Source organism: Triticum urartu, chromosome 4A (genome assembly GCF_056163025.1).
Source record: "Triticum urartu cultivar PI428250 chromosome 4A, HENAU_Tu73, whole genome shotgun sequence".
Taxonomy (NCBI): Eukaryota; Viridiplantae; Streptophyta; class Magnoliopsida; order Poales; family Poaceae; genus Triticum; species Triticum urartu.
The window spans coordinates 23,048,561-23,061,722 of NC_141876.1; the positions used below are offsets into that span (position 1 = coordinate 23,048,561).

General features: G+C 45.2%; 1 protein-coding gene across 1 annotated transcript; it reads left to right on the plus strand.

Annotated features, from left to right (window-relative positions):
• The first annotated feature begins 7,072 nt into the window (after nt 1-7,072).
• Nucleotides 7,073-12,815, plus strand: LOC125550359 (putative sugar phosphate/phosphate translocator At1g48230). Its single transcript, XM_048713337.2, has 9 exons — nt 7,073-7,397; nt 7,925-8,032; nt 8,334-8,365; nt 8,542-8,592; nt 9,225-9,286; nt 9,359-9,620; nt 11,048-11,313; nt 11,446-11,540; nt 12,207-12,815. The coding sequence occupies exons 1-9, from the start codon at nt 7,311-7,313 to the stop codon at nt 12,396-12,398; spliced, it is 1,155 nt and encodes a 384-aa protein (XP_048569294.1). The 5' UTR covers nt 7,073-7,310; the 3' UTR covers nt 12,399-12,815.
• The last annotated feature ends 347 nt before the right edge of the window (nt 12,816-13,162 follow it).

Here is a 13,162-nt window from a genome sequence, read left to right on the forward strand (position 1 = left end):
CCGCACTGCCTGCGGTACTACGGCCGAAGGGTCACAAGCGGCAGTACCGCTCCACAGCGGTACTACCGCCCTTGACCCCACTGTCGTAGTACCGCTGGGTGTTTGGTTCCTACCGCCTCGATTCGAGAGGTCTTTTTCTCGTGTCGGGTTTTGCGGCACTAGTCACGGTTGTAGTGGCGGTAGTACCATTGCAGGAGCGGTAGTACCGCCCTACCACTGCGGTAGTACCGCATTTGGGTCCGTTCCCTACTAAGTCTCCTCAGCGCGGCAGTACCGCTAGTTGGCGCGGCAGTACCGTCGCCTGGCGGTAGTACCGCCCCCTCTCAGCGGTAGTACCGCCCTGTGCGGGGCTGGTTGGTGGGGGGCAACGGGATTGTTGCCCCCACTATAAAAGGGAGTCCCCTTCCTCCTTCTCACCCACCTCTTCCTCCCCCAAGCTCCATTTATTGCTCAAGCTCCATTAAATACTCCAAGCTTCATTTCCGCCCGATCTATCTCTCTAGCCAATCAAATTTGTTGGTTTGCTCGGGAGTGGTTGAGAAGGCCCCGATCTACACTTCCACCAAGGGATTTTCGATTCCCCCACTCATCCCTAGCGGATCTTGTTACTCTTGGGTGTTTGAGCACCCTAGACAGTTGAGGTCACCTCGGAGCCATATTCCATTGTGGTGAAGCTTCGTGGTCTTGTTGGGAGCCTCCGATTAAGTTGTGGAGATTGCCCCAACCTTGTTTGTAAAGGTTCGGTCGCCGCCTTCAAGGGCACCAATAGTGGAATCACGGCATCTCGCATTGTGTGAGGGCGTGAGGAGAATACGGTGGCCCTAGTGGCTTCTTGGGGAGCATTGTGCCTCCGCACCGCTCCAACGGAGACGTACTTCCCCTCAAAGGAAGGAACTTCGATAACACATCCTCGTCTCCACCGGATCCACTCTTGGTTATCTCTTACCTTTACTTGTGCAAACTCTTTATTGTTTCTACCTTGCTTGCTTGTATGCTTGTTGTTATTGCATCATATAGGTTGCTCACCTAGTTGCACATCTAGACAACCTACTTTGATGCAAAGTTTAATTCGGTAAAGAAAAGCTAAAAATTGGTAGTTGCCTATTCACCCCCCCTCTAGTCAACCATATCGATCCTTTCAGGCATCCCAGTGATCAAATCACAAGGTGTTTGGCTAGACGATGCTGGATACCGTTACACCGAGAGGGCCCGAGTATATCTCTCCATCGTCGGAGGAGCAAATCCCAATCTTGAGCTATCTTGTTACTTGCCATACTTTTCCGTGAACCCATAAGCCGCCGTAATAGCCACCCAGTTACGGATGATGTTTAACAAACCCCAAAGTTCACGAAGCAAGTACGAAGAAACTCGATACTCCCATGGTCTAAGGAATTATGCAAACATTAACTTCCCTGTGTTATTAACCATTAACTTGTGACGAAAGTATCTCATAACATAACATCATATTGGGTCGATTCAACACATGTGTTCTACTAACAATTGTGCCCTCAAAATTGTCGGCATAGTCATGCCCATGATCAGGAAAACATGATCATCATGCAATACTTGAGCCAGTCATGGAGGCTTGACTAGGAATACATTTTACCGTTTATTATCTGATACGTCTCCAACGTATCTATAATTTTTGATTGCTCCATGCTATATTATCTACTGTTTTGGACATTATTGGGCTTTATTATTCACTTTTATATTATTTTTGGGACTAACCTATTAACCGGAGGCCCAGCCCAGAATTGCTGTTTTTTGCCTGTTTTAGGGTTTCGAAGAAAAGAAATATCAAACGGAGTCCAAACGGAATGAAACCTTCGGGAACGTGATTTTCTCACCGAATACAACTCAGGACACTTGGACCCTACGTCAAGCCAATTAACAGGAGGCCACGAGGTAGGGGGCGTGCCTGCCCCCCCAGGCGCGCCCTCCACCCTTGTGGGCCCCTGTTGCTCCACGACGTACTTCTTCCTCCTATATATATCCACGTACCCCCAAACGATCAGATATGGAGCCAAAAATCTAATTCCACCACCGCAACTTTCTGTATCCACGAGATCCAATCTTGGGGCCTATTCCGGAGCTCCGCCGGAGGGGGCATCGATCACGGAGGGCTTCTACATCATCATCCAAGCCCCTCTGATGAAGTGTGAGTAGTTTACTTCAGACCTACGGGTCCATAGTTAGTAGCTAGATGGCTTCTTCTCTCTTTTTGGATCTCAATACAATGTTCTCCCCCTCTCTCGTGGAGATCTATTCGATGTAATCTTGTTTTTGCGGTGTGTTTGTTGAGACCGATGAATTGTGGGTTTATGATCAAGTCTATCTATGAGTAATATTTGAATCTTCTCTGAATTCTTTTATGTATGATTGGTTATCTTTGCAAGTCTCTTCGAATTATCAGTTTGGTTTGGCCTACTAGATTGGTTTTTCTTTCCATGAGAGAAGTGCTTAGCTTTGGGTTCGATCTTGCGGTATCCTTTCCCGGTGACAGAAGGGGCAGCAACGGCACGTATTGTATTGTTGCCATCGAGGATAACAAGATGGGGTTTTATCATATTGCATGAAACTATCCCTCTACATCATGTCATCTTGCTTAAGGCGTTACTCTGTTTTTAACTTAATACTCTAGATGCATGCTGGATAGCGGTCGATGAGTGGAGTAATAGTAGTAGATGCAGGCAGGAGTCGGTCTACTTGTCTCTGACATGATGCCTATATACATGATCATACCTAGATATTCTCATAACTATACTCAATTCTGTCAATTGCTCAACAATAATTTGTTCACCCACCGTAGAATACTTATGCTCTTGAGAGAAGCCACTAGTGAAACCTATGGCCCCCGGGTCTCTTTCTCATCATATCAATCTCCATCACTTTATTATTGCTTTGCTTTTACTTTGCTTTTACTTTTTACTTTGCATCTCTATACCAAAAATACCAAAAATATTATTTATCATCTCTATCAGATCTCACTTTCGTAAGTGACCGTGAAGGGATTGACAACCCCTAAGCGCGTTGGTTGTGTTGAGCTATTGTTTTTGTGTAGGTACGAGGGACTCGCGCGTAGCCTCCTACTGGATTGATACCTTGGTTCTCAAAAACTGAGGGAAATACTTACGCTACTTTGCTGCATCATCCTCTCCTCTTCGGGAAAATCCAACGCAGTGCTCAAGAGGTAGCATTATCCCACACGTGCACATGAGTTTCCCTCCAAGCCTCGTTTTATTTGCAGACTCGAGAATCATTGCAGTTATAGCATGAAATATAAACCTTCATTACAAACCAGGAGATGCAAAATAACTGTTATTACTGCCTCTAGGGCATATCTCCTACACATGGGTGGCGGCCGAACTCCTCCATTTGTTAGCTACACATGTATCCATTGAGCTGCTAGCTAGCTAGCTAGCTGATCCATTCGAATCGATTCGGTTAGCTAGCTAGCTAGCTCCTCGTCAAGAAAACCGCAGGCCGGCGCGGCGGACGATTGGCAGGCACGGTGGACGGCCAGCAGGCTTGGCGGACGGGGTGGACGGCTGGTGGGCGCGGTAGTGGGGGCCGGCGCTGCGGCCGGGGACGGGCGGACGGGAGCGAGCCATGAAGTTTCTGGTAGTTGGACTCCCGTCAACGGTCTTTCATGTATACAGGTCGTCCTCGGGTTGTCTCCGAAATCCTTATTTTCACGGGTTCGGTCGGGATGTTTGTGGTGCCTCTTAAAAAATTTACAAGTTGGGATGGTTTATGGGTTCTATTCTGGTCGTTTTTTCCGCCTAAAACTGTAAAATGACGGTTATTTTGCAATTTCGTGCATTTTGCGGGGTCTGGTAGAGTTGCTCTTACACAACCCACACCGCGGGTAACCCTCATCGACCATCAATTTCCATTCCAGAAGTACCCCCATTCATCTACGAGTATTGCTACAGTAGCCCCACCAATTCCTCATGGAACGAAGCATCGGCATTGACTTTCAAGGACCCATGCATAGGCTTTCTCCATTTATGATCTTCATTCTTCCTCTCAATCTTAACGCTTGTTGCTCGCATGACGTTTGTGGCTCTTGACATAAGTTATTTGTTCTTCCCGCCGGCTGAACGACCTCGCCCGTTTGTCAATTGACGACGCCGCCCCCAAACATACCAAGAAGCAACAACCATAAGCTTAGAATAAGGACATAATCTATGAGGTCTCCTTTGATTTATAGGATATGAATATCATGAAAATAGAAAATATAGGAAAAGAGATGACAAGTGTCTCAATTCCTATAGAAAAAAGATGTGATTTGGCTTACAGGATACAAATTTTTTCATTGAGTCAAGGGTAATATATTTTTTTCTTTGAAATGAGAAGAATCGTTTTCTACCCTAATAGAAACATGAATGCATTTGTACGAATCAAATGACTCAGGTCTCTTTTGATTCATAAGATAGGATTATCGTAGGAATAGGAAATTTGTAGGAAATGAAATGACATGTATCTCAAATCCTATGAACAGAAATAGGAAACGAGATGTCATTTGGTTCACACCAAAGGATTTTTTCTATTGAGTCTAGACTCATTTTCATTTTTCTATGAAATGTGAAGGATAGGAACCAATCCTATATAGGAATAGGAATCCATTCCTATAAATCAAAGGGCTCCTAAGGAAAAAATCGTATGAGAATTCTATCATCTAGAATTACTATGAAATTCCTCCAAACCAAAGAGGCCTTAAAATGTTTCTTCCCTGCAAAATTCCTATCCTTTGAAATTCATACAAAAATCCTGTGAACCAAAAAAAAAGGCCCGAGTTTCTTCTCGGCACTGTTAGCAAGCAGTTGACTCTGCATTGATTTTGATCCTGATCGGTCATAGCAGGTTTGCTTTGTTAATGAATTCCAAGAGACCCAACTGCTTCCAGACTTCACCGACACGCTTGCACCCAAAGATTCCGGCTCGTTGTGTTAATCAACTTGAGGACGAATCAAGTTGCAGCAACTATAAAACCACCGCATTCAAATCTGAGTATTCTTCGGGTTGGCTGAGTGGTCTCGCCCTTTGTCAATCGACGAGGTTGCCCCTAAGCATATCAAAGAAGCGCCCTAAGAGCAACTCGTATTGGCCGACCCAAACGGACGGTGTTTTTATTCGTTTTTTGTTTGTTTGAGTTGATCTGGCAGATACAAACGTCCGCACTGTGTTTGAATCGGCGTGAGCACCCAACGCTGACCCGACCCATTTCATCGGCGCGCCAAAAAAAGTATTGCAAGCATTTTGAAAATAAATACATGCATTTAATTAAACATAAAAGCCGGCCACGAAGGCCGGCGAAAGTCCACATTACATTAATTAAAATACTAAAAACTAGAAGACGCGCTGCCCTAGGCGTCCTCGTCGGCGGCGGCGTCTGCGTCGGGACCGGTGAGTCGATCAACATCGGCGCAGGGTCGTCCCAGGGGAACGCCGTGTTCCAGACAGCGGTGATGTCGGGCTTTGCCGCCGCTGCCTGGGCCTGGCGCGCCTCCTCTTCGGCCTCGCGCTCGAGCATCTGCAGGCGCTGGCACTTCCGGCGGTCCTCGGCAAGCCGAACGCGGCGCCAGTGGTCGAGGTAGGCCGCCTCCTGCTTCTCCGTCGCCCCGAGCCAGATCGGCGGAGCGCTGACCCACTCGCGGACTACTCCGGTCCAGGAGTAGCGCTCGATGTAGGCCGGCTCCTCCGGCTTGGCTTTGGGCAGGGCCACCGGCGGCACGACGCAGTCGCCCGCCGCGGAGAGGGCCATGGCCTCCGCCATGGCAGCCTCGAAAGCCGCCTCGTCCGCCTCCCTCCACCGCTCCTCCTCCTCGCTCTCCTTGATGGCCGCCTGGTAGGCGGCCTCGGCCTCCTGGTCCTCATCGCGGACGACGAGCGCGGGCGGCGGCAGGCTGTGGTCGACGCCGCGGACGCCGCGTCGCCTCGCCTCCTCGTGCTCGATGGCGAACCATCGAGCCCAGTTGAGCGAGTCGACAGCGAAGCGCGGGGCGGCGCGCTGCTCCTCGCTCAGCAACGCCCGCCGGCGCCGCACCTCCTCCGCATGGGCCCTGGCCGTCCGCGGAGCCGCCGGCACTGGGATCCTCTCCGGATCCAAATGCCAGTCGTGCGGCAGCGTCACGTCCGGGTACGGCAGAGGCACGCGGTGGTGCCAGTGCCACTCGGCCTGGTGCACCGGCACGTTGATGCGATGCCTCTGCCCGGGAGCGCGCGCCGGCGCGGGGAGGGCGGGGAGGGAGGGGGAATGGCGGGCGGGGGCTTTGCCCTTGCGGCTGCTGCCGACGCTGGAGAAGAAACCCATGCTGGCGGTGACTAGGGTTGTCGCTGGCGTGGTGGCAGGGGTGGCCAGATGGGGACGGGGGCCGAGTGGTAGTGGATGAGGAGGCCCCGCCGCACGCCCCGCTTAAAAAAAAACGACCGCCGTTGCTGACGCGTGGGCCCAAAGTGGGCGGTCATAATAAATTATGTTGACTGTCGTAGTTCGACGGCCGCCAGATGGGGACACGGCGGACGGCGAGGAGACGCGCGACGCGTCCGCTTTGCCGCGCCGACGCATTCCAGACGCAAATTTGAGCGGAAAACGGATCAGCGCGGACGCTGGACGGACACGATTTGAATTTAGGTCGGCGCGTTGGACCGTCACTTTTATCCGCGCCGACGTAAAACGGATGAAATGGGTCACCCTGTTGAAGTTGCTCTAAACTACCGCATTCAAATCTGAGCATTCTTCGAGTTGGCTGAGTGGTCTCGCCCTTGACGACGTTGCCCCTAAACATACCAAAGAAGCGCCCTAAGCTCAGGGATAGCAGTTGACTCGTGTTAAGTAGGCCCGATCGGTCGTAGCAGGCTCCTTCCAGACTTCGCTGGCACGCTTGCACCCAAAGATTCCGCCTCGTTTTACTAATTAAAATATAAGAAAAACACCGTATTTTGCGCTCCCTCGTTTCAATAAATAAAAAATTTCTAAAACCACCCCATAAAAAAGCAGCGAGGCCACGCTCCACTGCTGGCATTCCGCTCACTCACCTTTTGCAGAAAACCCACCGAGCTCTCCGAAGCATCCCATTTCCGCCCCCCCTCCCAATCTCCGCACCGCACCGCGAGCGGCGGCACGCGCGCGCCAGATCGCCCGCCCCCTCGCCGCCGCACCGGCGCAGGTCCGCCGCGGCCCCGGCTGCCGCCATTGCGTGCGGGCGAGCGACCCCGCCCCACCCCACCCCGCCCCCCTGAAGGACGCGAGGCGCCGCACCCACCCCGCGCGCTGGGGGGAGGGCGCCGCCGCGGCGCACACGGCGATGATGATCAGCAGGCAGCTCCTGCTCACCTACCTCTACCTGCTCATCTACATCTGCCTCTCGTCGGGGGTCATCCTCTTCAACAAAGTACGTCCCCTTCTAGCGCCGGCTTCGCCACTCGGAAATATTTGTTTGTGCCCAGTCCCACTATGTGGCGGAGTGGAGCAACTGACGACGTCATGATGAACTAACATTCGTCCTGTTCACGGTTTCATTTAGATAGTATTTTATTTCCCGTCGACGATTTCAGGTGTAGTGTCGATTAAGTTTGCTAGCTCCAGTGTGAATGCCTGCTACTTTGATTGCCCGTAACTTGTTGATTTGGTGCGCGGTCTATTACAAGGCCACTTATGCTCTGTAGGTGTTTTTGTCTTGTTTGGTGAATCAAGGTTTTGCTGCGTCACATTTTCAGTAATCTGTAGTATAATGTAGCTCAAAGGGTTGACCAATTTGAGGAATCTTCTATTCGCATGCTAATAGTGCAGATCCAAACTCCAAAGCATTGTGTTCTTTAACCCCTTTTGTTTTTGGTATTATGTGCTTTCTTGTGTATATGTGACTTTGATTATGATGTATGTATGTTTTTCTCAAAAATATTTTGTTTATTTTTACAGTGGGTGCTATCTCCCAAGTACTTCAAATTCCCCTTTCCTATCACTCTCACAATGATTCACATGTCATTTTCTGGAGTCGTGGCATTCTTCCTAGTCCGTGTTTTCAAGGTATGTTTCTCCATGCCACTTCCGGTCTTCCCTGATAGAGCCTTCTATTATCCTTGTGTACTACTATCTTGTCTCTTATTTTCCCTTCAAAAAAATCTTGTCTCTTATTTAACGAATAATGGTGAGCCTGCTTCAACAGAACGACTTGTAAATCAATAATATTCTCATGCAGCAATTGTTCTGGCAAGAACATATGCAAAGCTTGGGCTACTAGCTGTAATTGAATTGTTAGTTTTTCTAGTGATGTCATTTTGTTTTTCCTAGATGAGCTAACGGAGTCACTTGTATTTTGGTTATCCAGGTTGTTGCACCTGTCAAGATGACTTTCCAAATGTAAGAGCATTCATTTTTGTTCCTTCATTGTATAAAGCTGAGCATTCATTTTTCTTCCTTCGTTGATAAAGCCAAGCAATCATTTTTGTTCCTTCATTGTATAAAGCTGATCATTCTTTTTTGTTCCTTCATTGTATAAAGCTGAATCTTAGCAATTTGTGTCCTCCCTGATGCAGATATGCCACATCTGTAATTCCCATTAGTGCCTTCTTTGCGTCAAGTCTTTGGTAAGCTGATTGAAGACAATGTGAAGTTTTTTTTCCATCTCTTTTTATTTCTCTAGGCTTCTTTACAATACCCTACATGCAACGGCAAGCCTATGCAGGCATGTAGTATGTGAATGTATATATGCCTAAAATGGTGAAGCATCTTAAACTAATTTCGACTATTAATATTGCATGCATACTTGCATCGTTGGTGTTTGTATCAACCGAATTGTTTGCCTTGAAATGATTATGTGTTTGTGTTGAAGTTGTTTGCAAACCAAGCAGGTGCTACGATGTTCTTTGTGTTGGACTGTCTTATTGCCCAATTTGCCTGATATACCTGTTGCTTGGAATTGGATGATGCAACTTCCTTATTATGTGAAATTGCTTAATGCAATAGCAATCTTAGTTGACATCGGTTGCTGTATGGACAAAGGAGCCTTTGACTTAATCTGGTTATGTTTACAAATTGAACATTCTATACCAAGTTAATTTACTACTTTCCATTCTCAAGCTCCATATAGTACTTATTGTCCACTGAATGGCAGTTTGTTACTTTTCTTTAGAGTTGTCTTAACTCAGGTTTTGCAGCATGTCTCTCCCTCACATAATATTCATGCAAAAATTTATTGATTTTTGTTTTTATTTTACAGGTTCGGAAATACAGCATACTTATACATTTCAGTGGCCTTCATTCAAATGCTCAAGGCTTTGAGTGAGTTTACTACACACCTTCCTTATATTGTCGCTAAGATATGGTACTGATTTGAATTAATTCGAATTGCAGTGCCTGTGGCAACATTTATAATGGCCGTTCTATGTGGTACTGACAAATTAAGACGGGACCTTTTCTTGAACATGGTGCTGGTCAGTGTTGGTGTTGTAGTTTCATCATATGGGGAGATTCATTTTAATGTGATAGGAACATTATACCAAGTAACTGGCATTGTTGCGGAAGCCCTCAGGCTGGTCCTGACACAGGTCCTCCTCCAAAAAAAGGGATTAACCCTGAATCCTATTACAAGCCTGTATTACATAGCGCCTTGCAGGTACCGGATACTTTCTCTAAAATTCTGAATACTTGCTTGCTTATTATATTCTCTCTTGCAGAATCCTTGTACAAAAATATGTGAATTATCATTTCTATCTAACAGAATACTTGGAAAAATGACGACTGACATTTTCTTAAATTCTCTTAAGTGATACTAATGAGCCAGTGACTTAAAATGCTCTTAATGCTTGATAGATGATGGATAGGGATGCCAACTTAAGGAATAGAGATGACAACTTTACATGAGATTGAGGCCACTCAACTATGTTTGTAATATATGTGTGTAAAAATAAACTAGAACACGCTATGGTTATTGGTTTTAGTATATGGATATTCTGAACCGAATCAGTAGTTCCCAAAAGGCATATCAAAATACATATATAATCCTATTAGGCGTATGTTCAAACTCTGTAATCATGTAATGTTTCTGGTAGACGTACATATGCATTATGCAACAAGCCCATATGTGGTAGGTTTATCTGTTCATGACAACTTTCGCTAGGACTTCTTTATATGACACTAGGACTCTTATATGAGGTTGTTACTAACAAACATTTGCTGCCTACTTTTCTCCAGGACTCTGTTCAAATGAGTTGTCAAAATTAATTAACTTGCTATATTTGATTGGTCATATTACTGAAGTCTTCATGTTCATTGGTGAATTTAGGTTCATAACATATGTTGCCTATATGTTAACCAAAGAATCATGTGCATATATTGAAGGGCTTAAATTATATTGGATGACTATTTACTCGTTATAAAGTGTTCTACTTTACAATGTTTTGGTACTAGATTAATATCCGCGAAATTATAGTCAAATGTACTTTACAAGGAATATTTGTTTTTTAAGCATAAACCGTCAATTCTGTTTAGCCATCTACAACCCGTTGGCCGTTGCTTAGCAATAGCATTGCCCATTTTAGTCTAGTTGAGTGTCGAGTCAATTTTGTCGTAAGCCTAGTTAGCTGAAATCCTATACTTTGTGAAGTACACATGCATCTAGAAACATTTGACTTCTCATGATTGTTATGACTTATGAGTGTCATTCCTTTTCATGCTTTAGAATAGCATTTGCTCATAATGATTTAATTAAGTATGAACTCTCTCAGTTTATTCCAGAAGAGCTTCTTTGCATTACTAGAAACCAAACCATATGCACTATTCTATAAGCTATATATGTTGAGTAAAGCAAGCAGAGTTTGCCAATACTAATGACTAGCTCAATGCTGTTTCTTTTTAAAACATGCTGTGGGCATATCTTTCATAGACATTCCTTTGCAGCCTTTATCATTTCCATTTGAGGTTATTATGCAACTTGTTCTGTAATATAACTAAATATTGCATGTTCTATATGTCTCTAAATTGCTTTAGTCTTCCACATTTATTCTAGATGCAATTTATCTAATGTATTATTCTTTCATGCAGTTTCATCTTCCTATTTGGTCCATGGTATTTACTGGAAAAGCCAGAAATGGACATCTCTCCAATTCAGTTCAATTATTGGATATTTTTCTCGAATGCACTTTCTGCATTTGCATTAAACATATCCATATTCCTAGTTATTGGAAGAACAGGAGCAGTCACTGTGAGAGTTGCAGGAGTTCTAAAGGACTGGATACTTATTGCCCTCTCGACCGTTATCTTTCCTGAATCTACCATTACAAGCCTCAACATAATTGGATATGCTGTTGGTAATTATTATGCATTCAGTTTCCGTCGAGATATAATTTGCAAATGGATCTTGTAATAATAAGTTGATATGCCTGTTTTGAATATATATATTTTGCGAACAAGCTCTTAACTTGTAGTAATTTAATGTGCAGCGCTCTCTGGCGTTGTCATGTACAATTATTTGAAGATGAAAGATGTGACAGCAATTCAACTTCCAATTGATAATACTGCTGATAGAGCTACCAAGGTTAGTGTACAGCTCACACTGTAGTTTCTATATTTATTTTTCTTTAGTTTTTTAAGGTCGTCCATTGTACAATGTCATCAAGAGAAGCCGCAGCCTTTGATGTATCACTACTTCAGAGGGCATTATTGTGCATTTTTCATATATATTTTTCCATTTCCTTTCCTTCTCCCAACTTTTATTCGGTGTTGCGTATGACACCTGTAGTACAAAAATTCAATTGTTTTGCCCTGCTGATGTGTATCGTGTTGTCAGACAGGACATATGAGGTTGTTGGACCATAGATGACTATTCTTATTCCTTAGTTCTCTCACCATTCCGTGCATGCCTTTGTATCTTCTATTCTTCAGCTTATTCTTGTTCTACCATCTAACAAACTTTTGCAATCATCTGAGCACCTGACAGCGACCATCTTAGTGTCAGACACGCCTGGCATGCTGTTTCTTCACTTAGCTTCCACTAAAGTTGATACGTAGAACATATGGTTCGAATTTGTAACGTATGTCACTCTGGTTCTCATCTGGTCACAAACATCTTATTAATCAACGGATACTAGTTTTGGAGTTTGTCTCTCGGGGATGTCAAGTTGTATAATATAAGCGTTCCTCTGTCCTTCCAGTCATGAAATGGCTGCCTTCAGTTTCTGATACATCCCTTTTCCTCTTTCAGGATAAGAAGGTTGTCAACATATACAAACCCGACAGTTCCATTGACAGTATCGATGAAACTGTTGTTGGAGGTGTGGCAGTTGGAGCTCTGGCAACAGAAGCTGCAGCTGTTGACGAGGAAGCCCCATTGATCCCTTCATCACGCCTCTCCCATGTAACCCGGACACAAACAGGCGGTCTCAGTAGCAGATGACCACGGTTTTCTAAAGTTTTGAGTCTGGTTGAGGCAGCAAACTTCATGCCAGATTGACCATCATCCTATCTTCCTCCTGGATAGTCCGAGAACTACGAGAAGACCCTCTTTGGAAGCTCCGCCGATCGACCGATTGGTCTTGCACGTTCCTTTTCTCCACGACACGTTTTGCTTGGATATCTTGCTAGTAGGCACGGAAAGCTGTTTCAGGAGACACCTGGAGGTGAATTAGAGAAAGTAGCAGTGATAGAATGATTCATTACTTGTTATCTGTACCTGCATATTTTGAGAATTTTTTTGCGGTAGTCCATGTTAGATATACGACATTTCTTAACCAAGCGTTTACGCTGTGGGTCATAGATGGTGTAAGGCATCTTTGTAGATGCTAAATCTAATAGCAGAGGTTCCATTCCGTCAGTCGATGTGTGCTGTTCTGTTCTTATTGTCTTCAGTATGAGTGCCAAATGTGGATTTCGCTGGATAATATGATCTGATATTCTACATGGTAGTGACATGGAGCTTTTCCAGTGAACAGACGTAAACACCAAATGCATGGGCCTTTTCTGTTGGATAGTGTACGTGCAAGGGTGCAAGCGCTGTTCGGGATGTTTTTGTCAAAGTCCAAGCATGTAAAAATGTAGGAAAAACTATAATACAAGTTTTTTATTTAGAAGAATCAGATCTATTATAAAGATTCAGCGGAAGCACAAAGCATCTTAAACGTGATAAAAATTACATTGAGGTCCATGGACCACCACATGACC

Coding starts and splice junctions, on each gene's coding strand:
- LOC125550359 (XM_048713337.2), top strand. CDS start 7,311: ATGATGATCAGCAGGCAGCTCCTGCTCACCTACCTCTACCTGCTCATC. Junction 8,366..8,541: donor GTCAAGATGACTTTCCAAAT/GTAAGAGCATTC, acceptor TCCCTGATGCAG/ATATGCCACATCTGTAATTC. Junction 11,314..11,445: donor CATAATTGGATATGCTGTTG/GTAATTATTATG, acceptor TTTAATGTGCAG/CGCTCTCTGGCGTTGTCATG.